At 42.3% G+C, this 17,491-nt stretch overlaps 1 protein-coding gene across 1 annotated transcript; it reads right to left on the reverse strand.

The window, feature by feature from the left end:
* Window positions 1-16,535: 16,535 nt before the first annotated feature.
* Window positions 16,536-17,149, reverse strand: LOC120026256 (progonadoliberin-2). The gene is made up of 3 exons (XM_038971083.1): window positions 17,012-17,149; window positions 16,780-16,863; window positions 16,536-16,574 (listed from the first exon to the last, which is right to left on the reverse strand). Exons 1-3 carry the CDS (start codon window positions 17,147-17,149, stop codon window positions 16,536-16,538), a joined length of 261 nt encoding a protein of 86 aa, XP_038827011.1.
* Window positions 17,150-17,491: the final 342 nt, after the last annotated feature.

A 17,491-nucleotide genomic window follows, 5' to 3' on the forward strand; every position in this document is an offset into this window, starting at 1 on the left:
AGCATACTTAAATTCACAAAGGACACCGGATAAGACAGGAGAAATACTCCAGATATAACAGACTGACCCTAGTCCCCCCGACACAAAGTATTGCAGCATAAATACTGGAGGCTGAGACAGGAGGGGTCGGGAGACACTGTGGCCCGTCTGACGATTCCCCCGGACAGGGCCAAACAGGCAGGATATAACCCCACCCGCTTTGCCAAAGTACAGCCCTCACACCACCAGAGGGATATCTTCAACCACCAACTTACTATCCTGAGACTTCTCTTAAATTAGGTTGATGGAATGATGTTGAAACAATGATGTTGATCCAATTATACCATTTTACTATCAACATTGAAACAAGGTCAAATAACATGTCTAATCAAATATGAACAATTTCAACCACCCAATATACAGGTAGCTGACAAAATACTGGAAACACTTCAGTAAATGAGACACAAAGCATATTGAAAGCAGGTGCTTCCACACAGGTGTGGTTCCAGGGTTAATTAAGCAATTAACATCCCATCATGCTTAGGGTGATGTATAAAAATGCAGGGAAGGTCATTCTTTTGTCTACCATGGCTATACCCAAATAGGATGACAATGCCCCCCCCATCCACAGCGCACGAGTTGTCACTGAATGGTTTGATGTGCATGAAAACTATATGCCATGGCCGTCTCAGTCACCAGATCTCAAGTCAATTGAACACTTCTGAAGTGACACCTGAGACAGTTTTCCACCACCATTAACAAAACAGCAAATAATGGAATTTCTCATCTATGTCAAGGTGCATTGAAGCTGTTCCGGGTCGCGGTGGCCCAATGCCCTATTAATGGCAAAATGTAGATTTCTGCCTAAATAGACATACCCAAAAGTAACTGTTAGTCATGTGCAATTACATATTTGACATGCAAAAACGTGGTATATTTGGATAGACGACATCTGGGAGATTGTGAGGAAATTATCAGAAAATAGATAGGAGTTACATAGCTCAAAACACACAAAAAACACTTTTGTATTTTTAAAGTCATCTTTCATTGACAAGCTGTACGTGAATTATTGATGCCCAGAGCTGGAAACACATCAGATGGCTCCTACAAAGTGTGAACAATATCAGGAAACAGGTGTGGTCATGGGATGTTTCCAAGTCTCTGACCCAGGTAGCAATAGTTCGCATTACGCATAAAAGGGTCTAGGCCTTGCTTTGTCCCACCCAGGTCAACTGCATATCCCTGGAAAGCTTATCTCATTGGCTACTAGACTGTCAAGATGCCATAGTAGCCAATCCCCTGTGTAATGGATGCCTACAGTGCGTAAGCAGGCAACATATTTTTGATGCGCAAAGATAGTCACTCGGTGGACATTCAATGTTGCTATTAAGTCATGCATAATCAGATAACATTGGCAATAGGCTAGATTTGTTCCTACCAACCTAAGGATTGATCTGAAACCAATGTAGTTATAGCTCAAACACAGACCAAATCGAAGCTTACCTTGTAAGATGTTTGCTGTTTTACACAAACGTGTAAAATAAAAAATTTGACTCTCGGGGCTGGTGATCAATAATCAATAACGGTAGGTCACATGCAGACAAATAAAATATCCTCATGATCTGTGGAGTCCCGGCTTTCGATGTGTATCAACGTATTCCCTGTTTATTTCGTTGATGCTTCACAACGCAAACCGGAATGTAGGTAGCAGCCATCTTGAAATTAGGTCATTGCCTCCGCATGTCCTTATACATACGCATGTCCATAGATGGTAGTAAATCACATGAAAGAATTGAAGGCGCCAATCAAAACCCAAAATACTCAGCTTTTCGCAGATACCATGCTTTTGGAGATAGGGGCTACCGTTCTCATACCAGACTGAATTGAATAAATCAAATCTAAAAGGGTTCCCAAATATGGGGACTTTACATTTAAGAGGTTAAAACACTATGTTGGGAGTTACCTGTATATTAAATATAGAATGAAACATATTTTGGGGGAATTTAACACAATTTCAACATATTCATAGTTCTGATGATTATGTTCAAATTAGATTGACGTAACAACCTGTCAATGTATTTAAGTTTAAGTTTGACCCTAATCTCAATGTTTACAACGCTGGTTGAAATGTATTTCCCACATTGATTCCACGTCGACAAATGACACTGAAACAAGTTGGATGTTTCATAGCTAATTAGTTTTGTTTTACTTTGTTGATTAGGCTACTCTGTATATCCAATATGAAACTCCACAACTCACCAATTGCATAGTTCGCGCACAGAATCCAACCATTATCCAGTGGTAGCGGTATTATCAGCGTCAGGTAGGCTACTATGCTCCAAAAGGGCAAAGATTAGGCTAACACCAGAGACAAACTCAGTGAGAAAGCAACTGTACCTATGATATCAATGGAAAACAATATGTCACAATAAAAGCTTGTTTTCGGTTTGATTTTTGATCCGATTTACAGCTGCTAGGACCATGGTTAAGTTTGATTGAAATTAGACAGACAAAACTCAATAGCTATTAATAGATTTCACCTAATAGCACTCTTCATCTAATCCATTCACCACCAGCTTGTCAAACCTCCTTTACAACCCAAACAGGAGCACAAACACTTTTGGGCTTTTGCGCCAGCCCTTGATGAGCTGAATCAGGTATATTGGAGCACGGCTGGGGCCAATGCTTACCCAGAAGCTCTCCAGGAGGAGGGATGGTTGATCCCTGTTCCAAAGGACATTCTGAATGGAAAAAGTGGAAGACAGAGTAACACATATTGTATCTCACTAATCATTGGTAAGACAAAGTCTACAGTGGAACTTGTGGGACAGATTCATTAATAGACATGCTGGATAGGGGGAGGTCATATGCCATTCGGAATCCGTTCTGCTGAAACACTTGCTTGGAATTCAGACCAACAAAGTTTCTTTAAAGTAGATGTGTTTGATGTCATTGCAACATATGATTTTGGCTGTGAAGTAAGCTCTGTCACTTTAAAATGCGTCTTGCCGACAGAATGGAGCAAATGTGCAATTGCGTGTCGAGGTTGTCGATAACATAAAGCGATGACATAGTCCTTGAATGCACTATCGTTACGCTATCAGAACCATGTTATAGCATATATAATAAACAGTCTTGGCAGCTGATGAAGTGTATTACATTCATGACACAAACCCTTATTTTACAATAAGCATATGGCTAGCCAGCTAGCATACCTAAACTACTGCTGTGTAAAGTCAGTTGTCGTACGCCAATGTTGTTGCTGTTGAATTTTTATGATGTCCAGGTTGTCCGGGGCTTGACAGCTGTAAAACTTGTAAAATACTTTTATAAATGTATGTAGTTCTTTCCTTGAGCTGTTCTTGTCTATTAATGTTCTGTATAATGTCATGTTTCATGTTTTGTGTGGACCCCAGGAGTAGCTGCTGCTTTCGCAACAGCTAATGGGGATCCTAATAAAAAATGTCAAAGACGTCTAGCAACATCATCTAGAACACATAGTTGGTGAACATAAACAAACGAACATGGGAGCTTGTTTGTTGCAAATTGTGATGCCAAATAGCAGTGGTGGGAAAAGTATCCAATTGTTATCATACTTGAGTTAAAGTAAAGATACCTTAATAGAAAATGACTCAAGTAAAAATGTAAGTCACCGAGTAAAATAAGTGTCTAAAAGTATTTGGTTTGAAATATAATTAAGTATCAAAAGTAAATGTAATTGCTAAAATATACGTATCAAAAGTAAAAGTAAGCAAACCAGACGGCACAGTTTTTCATTTATGGATAGCCAGGGGCACACTCCAAAACTCAAGACATCATTTACAACTGAACCATGTCTGTTTAGTGAGTCTGCCAGATCATAGTCAGTAGGGATGACCAGGGATGTTCTCTTGATAAGTGCGTGAATTGGAATGTAAGTGAAGTAAAAGTAAAAGTTGTCAAAAATATAAATAGTAATGTACAGATACACCAAAAAAACAACTTAATTAGTACTTTAAAGTATTTACACCACTGGAACATGAAACTGTAACATTTCTCCATGTTAGCCTACTTTGCTTTACATATTTAGGGAAGCACGTGGAACTTGGTTGCTTTTGTTCATATTCACCAAACTGTCTGCTTTATATTCCACTAAACATATTTGTGATGAGTGTGTTCCTTGTTCAGCATCACAAGCCTATGATGGACTCATCCCATAGCTTTTGCCTGTGGTTGTTGTCTTGATCTGGTGCTTGTTTCCTTGCATGTGAGCCGGGTACATCTCCACAGGGTCAAGCTTAATGTTACACGCTGGACATGTAAAGGACTTGGCTGCAGACAGAGGAATATAGCAGACAGAATAATATTATTACTCAGAAACCTTGCTTTGCTCGATTCCACACAACACTGAAACACATACACACATTTTTGAAGGAGACAGAGCTATTTGAGGGGTTAAAAACCTTAGCCCATTTTCTCTGACCATTTTCTCTGACAATGCTTTCCTTTCCAACCATTTCATGACTGGTGATCACCATAGACAGGCAGTCAGTGTAGGGCATGGGTACCTTGTGCGGGGTACTCTCAAAGGTCTTTGAGCAGCTGCTGGCAGGAGTGATTTCTCTGGTGCTAGCGGCCAACATAATGTTCCTGGGCCTTGTGGGGGTTGTTGCAGGTGGCACTGCTTGTTCGGATCACTCAGGTTCACAGTGGCTGAGGTGTCCTGGGGTCCCTTCCCCACCTCCTTGCCTGTTCCCTGGTCTGTGCCAGAGGTCTGGGGTGGGCCGGGAATGGGCTACTCAGGGCCACTTTGAGAGAGAGAGTGTCTGATTGGGAAAGAGAGATGTGTGGGTTCAGTTTTTAACACTGACTATTACTTAGTGTTAGATTACTAGTACTAACCTGCCTATTAGGCAGAGTGATATAGGCTGTACTAACCTGTGTATTAGGCACAGTGATATAGGCTGTACTAACCTCTCTATGAGGCACAGTGATTTAGGCTGTACTAACCTGTTGTGGAAATTACCACCAGGGATACCTGAATTCAATCTTAAATGAATCATTCTTTATTAACAGAAAGCTGGAGAGATCACAGTCAAACTTAGATGCATAAAGTACCAGTCTGAAGTGAGCTCTGCCGGGGCAGTCCTGTTAGTTTGCTTATATACTGCTTACACAGACAAGTTATATTTGCGTGATTTAGCTTATTCATTATTCATAATGAATTAATCATTCATGTTTGGTTTATGCATGTGAGCGACCAATACCTCACAAGGCTTCTTCTCTCCAAGCTGAGACCTTGAAACTGAGATATCCCTTTCGTTCTCAAAACAATGTTCTGGGCATACTGTCAAATTGCAAATACTGATAGTGACGATTGCTCCCAGGCACGATCAATCAGTCACTTGCATGAACCCAGTCAAATTGGTTATTAGAAAAGCACAAACATAAAATGTTCCTTCACACTGTCTATTAGGCAGAGTGATATAGGCTGTACTAACCTGTCTATTAAGCAGAGTGATATAGATTAGGGATATTAAACAGCCTTTAAAAAATCGGTTTTGCATTAAAACGATAAGAAAACTGCATAAAATTCCATGTGAATTCACAATGCAGCTGCGCTGCTGCCAGCAATGGTTTGGGTCTCACGGTGCATCCCTTTCAGATGGTTAAGCATTGCATCTGTACTACCATTACTGTACCTCAATTCCACCTTCCACCTATCTCCACTCTGCTGATCCTCAACACTGGGGCCCCACAAGGGTGCGTTCTCAGCCCACTCCTGTACTCCCTGTTCACCCACGACTGTGTGGCCATGCACGCCTCCAACTCAATCATCAAGTTTGCAGACGACACTACAGTGGTAGGCTTGATTACCAACAACGACAAGACAGCCGACAGGGAGGATGTGAGGGCCCCCAGAGTGTGGTGTCTGGAAAATAACATCTCACTCAATTTTCAGCAAAATAAATGTGATGATCGTGGACTTCAGGAAACAGCAAAGGGAGCACCCCCCTATCCACATTGACAGGACAGCAGTGGAGAAGGTGGAACGTTTTAAGTTCCTCAGTGTACATATCACCAACAAACTGGGCATACGGTCCACGCACACAGACAGCAAAAAAGATCATCAAGGACAATAACCACCCGAGCCAATGCCTGTTCACCCCGCTTCCATCTGTTGAGGTGAGGTCAGTACAGGTGCATCAAAGCTGGGACAAAGAGATTGAAAAACAGCTTCTATCTCAAGGCCATCAGATTGTTAAACAGCCACCACTAGCACAGAGAGGTGGCTGCCTACCAACAGACTTGATATCATTGGCCACTTTAATAAATGGAACACTAGTCACTTTAATAATGCCACTTTAAGAATGTTTACATATCTCGCATTACTCATCTCATATGTATATACTGTATAATGTACCCTTCAAAATCTATTCTTTACTATCTATTGCATCTTAGCCGCTCTGTCACTGCTTACATATTCTTATCCCATTCCTTTACTAGATTGTGTGTATTAGGTAGTTGTTGTGGAACTGTTAGATTAGATGTTAGATATTGCTGCACTGTCAGATCTAGAAGCATAAGCATTTCGCTACACTCGCAATAACATCTGCTAACCATGTGTATGTGGCCAATAACATTTGATTTGATTTGATTGATGAAAAACAAGATTCTGTGGTTTGATGAAACCAAGAATGAACTCTTTGGCTTGAATGCCAAGCGTCACATCTGAAGGAAACCTGGCACCATCTTTATGGTGAAACATGGTGGTGGCAGCATCAAGACCTGGGGATGTTTTTTAGCGGCAGGGACTGGGAGACTAGTCAGGATCAAGGGAAAGATGAACGGAGCAAAGTACAGAGAGATCCTAAATGAAATCCCGCTCCAGAGTGGAGCAGGTGGACCTTTTCCACATTTTGTTACGGTAGAGCCTTATTCTAAAATTGATTAAATTGTTTTTTTCCTCAACAATCTACACACAATAGCCAATATTGACAAAGCAAAAGCATTTTTATTTTAGAACATTTATACAAAATAAAAAACCTAAATATGGTGCCAAGTATTCACACCCTTTACTCAATACTTTGTTGAAGCACCTATGGCAGAGATTACATCCTCAAGTCTTCTTGGGTATGAAGCTACAAACTTGGCACACCTGTATTTGGAGAGTTTCTCCCATTCTTCTCTGCAGATCTTCTCAAGCTCTGTCAGGTAGGAGGGGGAGCGTCGTTGCACAGCTATTTTCAGGTCTCTCCAGAGATGTTCGATCGGGTTCAAGTACGGGCTTTGGCTGGGCCACTCAAGGACATTCAGAGACTTGTCCGGGAGCCACTCCTGCATTGTCTTGGCTGTGTGCTTAGGGTTGTTGTCCTGTTGGAAGGTGAACCTTCACCCCAGTCTGAGGTCCTGAGCCCTCTGAAGCAGGTTTTCATCAAGGATCTCTCTGTAGTTTGCTCTGTTCATCTTTCCCTCGATCCTGACTAGTCTCCCAGTCCCTGCTGCTGAAGAACATCCCACTGTATGATGCTGCCACCACCATGCTTCACAGTAGAGATGGTGCCAGGTTTCCTACAGATGTCACACTTGGCATTCAGGCCTCCTCCCCTGATTGCTCAGTTTGGCCGGGAGGCCAGCTCTAGGAAGAGTCTTGGTGGTTCCAAACTTCTTCCGTTTAAGAATGATGGAGGCCACTGTGTTATTGGTGATCTTCAATGCTGCAGACATTTTTTAGTACCCTTCCCCAGATCTGTGCCTCGACATAATCCTGTCTCGGGGCTCTACAGACAATTATTTCGATCTCATGGTTTGGTTTTTGCTTTGACATGCATTGTCAACTGTGGGACATTATATAGACAGGTGTGTGCCTTTCCAAATCATGTCCAATCAATTGAATTTACCACAGGTGGACTCCAATCAAGTTGTATAAACATCTCAAGGATGATCAATCGAAACAGGATGCAACTGATCTCAATTTCGACTCTCATAGCAAAGGGTCTGAATACTTATGTAACTAAGGTATTTATGTTTTTTTTTTAAATATACATTTGCAAACATTTCTAAAAACCTATTCTTGCATTGTCATTATGGGGTATTGTGTGTAAAATGATGAGGATTTTTTAAAATTTAATACATTTTAGAATAAGGCTGTAACGTAACAAAATGATGAAAAAGTCAATGGGTCTCAATACTTTCTGAAGGCACTGCATATTTTTTTCAATATTAATATCATACAGTTGACACATATGCATGCAATGCCCTGATGCATTTAGTGCTCAAAATCTTTGACAGCTGAACCTTGAGGTGGACCATCATATTTTAAAGAAAAGCTTAAAAAACAATACAAAAACTGCATATGCTACACATCAAAACACAAGGAATAGTGTTTTTGTAATTTGTTATATGCTGTATTGAAGGACATGTAAATGTGGCTCATTTGGCCAATATCCCCCCTTTATTGATAGTGCTGGCTGCACCATGTCGGATCTGAATGCATTTGAATGTCCGGTACATTTTTCAAATGTCTGGTAAATAAAAATCTGCCCGATCACGTTGTCTGGCGTCAAATTGTCCCAAAGGAAACTCTGAAAAGTGCATATTGTTTTAGAATATTCGCAGGAAAATCTGTCGCCAATTGGATGGAAACCTATAGACACCCTCAAAACTCTGGTAAGTGTGCTAGTCCAGTGTCACTTTGATTATGCCTGCACATCATGGTTCACCAGCAGCCCCAAGCATCTAAAGCAGGTATTCCCAAACTGGGGTATGCAATGCCGTCGCGGGTACACCAAATAAAAATGTGATTCACATTTTCAAACAGTCCATTCATATTTTCCAACAAGGCTATACATTTGGGCGAGTTTTTTTTCTGGCCTGAGTAGCCTCGTTTCAATAGAAAAAATGTAATTATACCATCTAGTATTCAGCGAAATAACAACACAATGTCAAATACAGATAGCCTAGTCAAATAACTAACATCTAATAACATTAACCGTTACTCTCTCGTGGGAATTCCACTAACGGTCCATATGTAGCCAAATGTAGCTGCTGCACATTCCGTTTGCTAAAAAATGGATAAATGGTTAAAAAAGTAAGGCCCGCTTCCATAGAGACACATACCAGCTCTACTGGTAGTACTGCTACTACCAGCAGTACTACACCTGCACCTGTCGACTACACAAGTTGTTCTGCTTCCACAAGCACATCCAATGCTAGCATCAGTAATTCTGCATTTGTTGTTAGCCCAGCTAGCATGGACACTGACAGTTGTGAATCTGATGCAGCCGAAGATCTACCCCGGAAAGCACCGAACAACAGACAGGTGTAACGGCTGATTTCCTCCTCTTCGTCTGAAGGTGTGTAGGGATCGGACCAAGACGCAGAGTGGAATGTGTCGGACGGCACTGGCTGCTCCTGTCTGGCGGACAGCTCTGACGGCTCGGGACAGACGGGCAGTGCTGTAGAGGAGGAAGGCTCTGACAGCGCTGGACAGGTGGGAGCAACTGGAGAGAGAAAACGGAGAGACAGCCTGGTGCGGGGGGCTGCCACCGGAGGACTGGTACGTGGAGGTGGCACCGGAATTACCGGACCGTGAAGGAGGACACGCGCTCTTGAGCACCGAGCCTGCCCAACCTTACCAGGTTGAATGGTCCCCGTAGCCCTGCCAGTGCGGCGAGGTGGAATAGCCCGCACTGGGCTATGCTGGCGAACCGGGGACACCATTTGTAAGGCTGGTGCCATGTACGCCGGCCCGAGGAGACGCACTGGAGGCCAGATGCGTTGGGCCGGCTTCATGACACCCGGCTCGATGCCCAACCTAGCCCTACCAGTGCAGCGAGGTGGAATAGCCCGCACTGGGCTAAGCACGCGTACTGGGGACACCGTGCGCTCCACCGCATAGTGGCCTGCTGGAGGTCATTTTGCAGGGCTCTGGCAGTGCTGCTCCTTGCACAAAGGCGGAGGTAGCGGTCCTGCTGCTGGGTTGTTGCCCTCCTACGGCCTCCTCCACGTCTCCTGATGTACTGGCCTGTCTCCTGGTAGCGCCTCCATGCTCTGGACACTACGCTGACAGACACAGCAAACCTTCTTGCCACAGCTCGCATTGATGTGCCATCCTGGATGAGCTGCACTACCTGAGCCACTTGTGTGGGTTGTAGACTCCGTCTCATGCTACCACTAGAGTGAGAGCACCGCCAGCATTCAAAAGTGACCAAAACATCAGCCAGGAAGCATAGGAACTGAGAAGTGGTCTGTGGTCACCACCTGCAGAATCACTCCTTTATTGGGGGTGTCTTGCTAATTGCCTATAATTTCCACCTTTTGTCTATTCCATTTGCACAACAGCATGTGCAATTTATTGTCAATCAGTGTTGCTTCCTAAGTGGACAGTTTGATTTCACAGAAGTGTGATTGACTTGGAGTTACATTGTGTTGTTTAAGTGTTCCCTTTATTTTTTTGAGCAGTGTATATTGGGAATAGTGCCTTTCCTCAGCTACATTGTGTTATATGTGCAAAAGTACTATCTCACAACTCAATGAAACCTTCACTCTTGCACAGACATTTAGAAACAAAACATGCCAATTTGAAAAATAAGCCACAGGAGTTTTTTGAGTGAGAATTAAGAGGACTTTCGAGTAGTAAGACATGTATAAAAGCAACAGATACCATTAATAAGAAGGGGCTAGAAGCATCTTATATGGTGAGCTACCCGAGTGGCTAGGACAGGCAAGCCCCATACTATTGTGGAGGACTTAATTCTTCCTGCTGCCGCAGATATGGCTGGGACAATGCTGGGGTAAAAGGCCAAAAAAACTATACAGACACTGCCTTCATCAAACAACACTGTTTCACGACGCATCAGTGACATGGCAGGAGATGTTTTGAAACAATTACTGCTTCACATACAAGCCAGTGAATTCTATGCATTACAGCTGGATGAGTCAACAGATGTGGCGGGCCAGGCACAGCTCCTGGTATATGTCTGTTACATTTATGGGGGGTCAATTAAGGAAGACATGCTCTTCTGCAAACCACAGGACAACAGGAGAGGATATTTTTAAAGTACTGGACAGCTTTGTGAAATCAAATGGACTTTGGTGGTCAAGATGTGTTGGTATCTGTACTGATGGCGCAAAAGCCATGACAGGGAGACATAGTGTAGTGGTAACGGGCGTGCAAGCAGTTGTTCCCGACACCACGTGGGTACACTGCAGCATCCACCGAGAGGCTCTTGCTGCCAAGGGAATGCCTGACAGCTTGAAAGACGTTTTGGACGCTACAGTGAAAATGGTTAACTTTGTTAAAGCAAGGCGCCTGAACTCTCGTGTATTTTCTGCACTATGCAATGATATGGTAAGCGACCATGTAAGGCTTTTACAACATACAGAAGTGCACTGGTTATCAAGGGGCAAAGTATTGACACGTTTTTTTAAAATTAAGAGACAAGCTTAAAGTTTTCTTTACTGACCATAATTTTCACTTGTCTGACCGCTTGCATGATGACAAGTTTCTCACACGACTGGCCTATCTGGGAGATGTTTTTTCTCGCCTGAATGATCTGAATCTAGGATTACAGGGACTCTCCGCAACTATATTCAATGTGCGGGGCAAAATAGCGCTATTAAGAAGTTGGAGTTCTTCTCTGTCTGCATAAACAAGGACAACACACAGGTCTTTCCATCATTGTATGATTTGTTGTGTGCAAATGAACTAAAGCTTACCGACAATGTCGGTAAATGTGATATAGCGAAGCACCTGAGTGAGTTGGGTGTGCAATTACGCAGGTACTTTCCCAAAACGGATGACACAAACAACTGGATTCGTTATCCCTTTCATGCCCTGCCTCCAGTCCACTTACCGATATCTGAACAAGAGAGCCTCATCGAAATTGCAACAAGCGGTTCTGTAAAAATTACATTTAAATCAGAAGCCACTGCCACATTTCTGGATTGGGCTGCGCTCAGAGTATCCTGCTTTGGCAAATCGCGCTGTTAAGACACTGATGCCCTTTGCAACCACGTACCTATGTGAGAGTGGATTCTCGGCCATCACTAGCATGAAAATTAAAGACAGGCACAGACTGTGTGTGGAAAAAGACTGAGACTCTCTCCAATACAACCCAACATTGCAGAGCATCCTTTCAAGCACACCCTTCTCATTAACCTGTGGGGAGTTATTCACAATTTTCGATGAACAAATCAAGTTTTATATGTAAGATGGCTAAATAAAGAGCAAAATTATTATTATTACATTATTATTTGTGCCCTGGTTCTATAAGAGCTCTTTGTCACTTCCCACGAGCCTGGTTGTGACAAAAACTCACACTCATTCTTATGTTTAATAAATGTATTGTATAGTGTGTGTGGCAGGCTTACAATGATGGTAAAAAACAACATTTGAGAGTGCGCTGACCCTGGTGCTAAAGGGGGTACGCAGCTGGAGGTTGAATGTTTGAAGGGGTACGGGACTATAAAAAGTTTGGGAACCATTGATCTAAAGAATAAGCTACAGACTAGGGTTGAATATTTTCCCTGGATTTTGCAAATGTTCCATCCGGAAAATAATCCCTTTTCTCTTGGGTAACTCTGTATTTTCCCACCCAAACCAGTAGTGTCATTCTAAAACATGCAAAGCATATTAATATGTCTGGATTTGATTAGAGCTTTGATCGACATGAACATTCAAGTCTGATGCTACTTGAGCCTGATGAGCCATACATTACATACATTTTATGAGCCCTACATTAATGCCCTACATTTAATGATCCCAAGCCCAAAAAAGCCCAAATGATTGTGCCATTATCCAATACTTAGCCTATGATATAGGCTACCATACATTACGCACAACAGAAAAACATAAAAGCTCAGAGGTATACAGTGGCTTGCGAAAGTATTCACCCCCTTGGCATTTTTCCTATTTTGTTGCCTTACAACCTGGAATTAAAATAGATTTTTTGGGGGGTTTGTATCATTTGATTTACACAACATGCCTACCACTTTGAAGATGCAAAATATTTTTTATTGTGAAACAAACAAGAAATAAGACCAAAAAAATGAAAACTTGAGTGTGCATAATTAGTCAGTCCCCCAAAGTCAATACTTTGTAGAGCCACCATTTGCAGCAATTACAGCTGCAAGTCTCTTGAGGTATTACTCTGTAAGCTTGGCACATCTAGCCACTGGGATTTTTGCCCATACCCCAAGGCAAAACTGCTCCAGCTCATTCAAATTGGATGGGTTCTGCTGGTGTACAGCAATCTATAAGTCATACCACAGATTCTCAATTGGATTGAGGTCTGGGCTTTGACTAGGCCATTCCAAGACATTTAAATGTTTCCCCTTAAACCACTCGAGTGTTGCTTTAGCAGTATGCTTAGGGTCATTATCCTGCTGGAAGGTGAACCTCCGTCCCAGTCTTAAATCTCTGGAAGACTGAAACAGGTTTCCCTCAAGAATTTCCCTGTATTTAGCGCTATCCATCATTCCTTCAATTCTGACCAGTTGCCCAGTCCCTGCCAATGAAAAACATCCCCACAGCATGATGCTGCCACCACCATGCTTCACTGTGGGGATGAGGTTCTCGGGGTGATGAGAGGTGTTGGGTTTGTGTCAGACATTGTGTTTTCCTTGATGGCCAAAAAGCTCAATTTTAGTCTCATCTGACCAGAGTACCTTCTTCCATATGTTTGGGGAGTCTCCCACATGCCTTATGGCAAACACCAAACGTGTTTGCTTATTTTTTTCTTTGAGAAATGTCTTTTTTTCTGGACGCTCTTCCGTAAAACCCAGCTCTGTGGAGTGTATGGCTTAAAGTGGTCCTATGGACAGATACTCCAATCTCCACTGTGGAGCTTTGCAGCTCCTTCAGGGTTTAATTGTGCTCCGTGGGATGTTCAAAGTTATGGATATTTTTTAAACACCCAACCCTGATCTGTACTTCTCCACAACTTTGTCCCTGACCTGTTTGGAGAGCTCCTTGTTCATCATGGTGCTGCTTGCTTGGTGGTGCCCCTTGCTTAGTGGTGTTGCAGACTCTGGGGCCTTTCAGAACAGGTGTATATATACTGAGCAAGAGGTCAAGTACATTAGAGTGTCTAATTTGAGAAACAAACGCCTCACAAGTCCTCCACTGGCAGCTTCATTAAATTGTACCCGCATAACACCAGTCTCAATGTCAACAGTGAAGAGGCGACTCCGGGATGCTGGCCTTCTAGGCAGAGTTGCAAAGAAAAAGCCATATCTCAGACTGGCCAATAAAAATAAAAGATTAAGATGGGCAAAATAACAGACACTGGACAGAGGAACTCTGCCTCGAAGGCCAGCATCCTGGAGTCGCCTCTTCACTGTTGGTGTTGAGACTGGTGTTTTGCGGGTACTATTTAATGAAGCTGCCAGTTTCGGACTTGTGAGGTGTCTGTTTCTCAAACTAGACACTCTAATGTACTTGACCTCTTGCTCAGTTATGCACCGGGGCCTCCCACTCCTCTTTCTATTCTGGTTAGAGCAAGTTTGAGCTATGAAGGGAGTAGTATTCAGCGTTGTACGAGATCTTCAGTTTCTTGGCAATTTATTGCATGGAATAGCCTTCATTTCTCAGAACAAGAATAGACTGACGAGTTTCAGAAGAAAGTTCTGTTTCTGGCCATTTTGAGCCTGTAATCAAACCCACAAATGCTGATGCTCCAGATACTCAAATAGTCTAAGGCCAGTTTTATTGCTTCTTTAATCAGAATAACAGTTTTCAGCGGTGCTAATATAATTGAAAAGGGGTTTTCTAATGATCAATTAGCCTTTTAAAATGATAAACTTGGATTAGCTAACACAACATGCCATTGGAACACAGGAGTGATGGTTGCTGATAATGGGCCTCTGTAAGCTTATGTAGATATCCCATAAAAAATCTGCCGTTTCCAGCTGCAATAGTCATTTACAACATTAACAATGTCTACACTGTATTTCTGATCAATTGGATGTTATTTTAATGGACCCCCCAAAAAAAAATATTTCAAAAACAAGGACATTTTTAAGTGACCCCAAACTTTTGAACGGTAGTGTATATTAGGTATAAAAAATATACCAATGGAATGAAAACAGCTATATTTATTGGTGTTGACAACCTATTGGTATTGCATACTCTTCAGACAGCCATGTTATTCAGCAATGTGTGAAGTGTTAATTCCTTATGGAATTGAATTGAATAGGCCTACACAAGTAAATTAAATGTTTTACGGCAAGAGGTAACATGCGGTCACAATTTTCAGTTAGGCAGCAAAGTTTTAAATACATTAAGTCCCTGAAACAAGCATTTTCATCTCTGCATTTTGTGCAATAGCTAGTTTCTTAACCCAGGTGCCAGTTCAGATTGTATAGGAGAAAAATATTTAGGCAACAATTGGTTGCTTGCCCATCTAATGGGACAGCAACTGCAGTGGATGGATTGTGCTAGCAAATTGGCTTCAAAGCGAATGCAGCTATTTAGGGCCTCCCAGTCAAGTGTTTGAGTGGGACCTAGCTAGCTAGCTATTGGAGTAGGTACAAGGCTAAGTGCAAAACGACATTCAAGTTGGAAAGACACGATTGTTTACCGACGGAAAGGGGTCCTCTAGGATATCTGGTTAGCTACAGTGCCTTAATCGACATTTAACAGTTAGTGAACTAACCTTAGCTCGCTAATTTGAGAATGCCCTTGCCTTGGCTAAAGACGTTAGCATTGCCACCTAGCTTGTTAGCTACGAACTGTAATTTTACATTCTTATTGAACTCACTTTCAATCTGTGAAACATTGGTATTATTAGTGTTCATACAGAACCCACATTATGATAGAAAATATTATTTTCAGTATCTGATTCCACTAGCAGCGGAGAACCGATACTTTGCTCTTCCATCTTTGTTCCTATCTGAGCAGCGCATGCGCATTGCTAAAATAAATAAAAAATATGTTGCAGAATGGTCCTTGTTATCTGGGATCCTTGGGATGTCCCAACTCTGACTTTACCCCATTGACGTTGATATTTAAAATGGTGAAGGTAAATGACCACCATACAAATATTCCTCCCTTAGTGGTCTTATTTTCATGGACAGACTTTGGGCAGAGTAAACCTTCTCGATTCGCCTCTTCCTCTCTGCTGTTTGAGATCTTTACTCTCTGTAAAGTTAGAATTTTGTACTCAACTTGCATATAATAACTGAGAACATGTTTGTTTTTCTTTTTATTTGTATTTTCAAATCATGTTTTCAAAAAGGATAACATTGCTCTCATCATGATATTTCTCTTAAACTATTCTTTCGTTGAAACAGATCAATTAAAGAGAGGACAATGATGAAGACATTAATAACAAAATAGATACTTTATTAAAGGAAATGGCATGTGCATGATGTTACAACTGTAATTGATAGTCTACAGCAGCAAAAAGGGACAGAAAAAGGATGCAATGGTAAAGGGTGATGCTATATGATTATCAAAGTGGATAAACCACAAAATTGGACCAAATCACATGAGATTAGAATAGAGGTCATGAAAGAAACAGACAGAGACAAGGGAGGATTTTAATCAGCCACGGTTGATAGGTTGTCTAAGGTTATTTTCTCTTCTGAAATTCTCTGGCCAGGACATCCAACTGCAAAGAGAGTAACATGACATGAATTACAGATACAGTATTTCATAGCCCTGGTGAGTGGCTAATCAGTGACCATGTAGAAAAGAAAACGAGAAGTATTCCGGCCCCTCAGGCTTAGATTTGAGCTATCCCTGCCATATATGATTGCCACCTGATACAGTATCATTACATGAATGTACTACTTTCTTCCCGCCCCTGCACTTACAATAACGTTTTTAAGGATGTTCCTTCGCTGGGGTCTCAGGTAGCTGCATTCTCCTGCCTCACAGAGTTTAATCTCCTCTGAAATCTGAGACAGAGAGATAACAGCATGATGGTGACACAAATGGCTACTGTGTGTTACCCAGACAGGAGCTAAACACCCGTCTTGACTCCTGATGAAAAGTGCTGTATGTAATATCCATTTGAGTCATTGAGCTTGTAGTACTGTGACCCACCTCAGAGGTGGTAAATGAGTCCAGCTCCCTCTTGCCTCCAGGGTACCAGCCATGGGACCAGTGCTGGGAGGAAGACAGCTGGGCTCCCAGACACAGCAGCAGCCCCAGCATAAACACCAGTCTAGCCACACTCACCATCACTGAAGCTGAGTGGAGAGGGATGGAGAGGTGTAAGGAGAGGGAAGTTGTAGGTTAAGAGAGGATGCGACACTTGTCTGTGCAATAAGGCATACCTTTCACAAGGAAAGAAAGGGAGGGATGGGGGCTGGTTATACAATTAATGCCTCAGAACCGAGAGAAAGTGTGAGAGGCTGCTTTAACACAGGCTGCTCAATTACAAAAAAATATATAAAAAAATGTGTCTTTTGACCAATCAGATATTTTTCCAATAATTGGGCAAAAGATCAGAATTAGGCTGCCTGTGTAAACGCAGCTCATGTGGCCTGTCCTACTACTGCTGGTAGTGACATGTGATGGCGC

The sequence above is a fragment of the Salvelinus namaycush genome, chromosome 2, assembly GCF_016432855.1.
Source record: "Salvelinus namaycush isolate Seneca chromosome 2, SaNama_1.0, whole genome shotgun sequence".
NCBI lineage: Eukaryota > Metazoa > Chordata > Actinopteri > Salmoniformes > Salmonidae > Salvelinus > Salvelinus namaycush.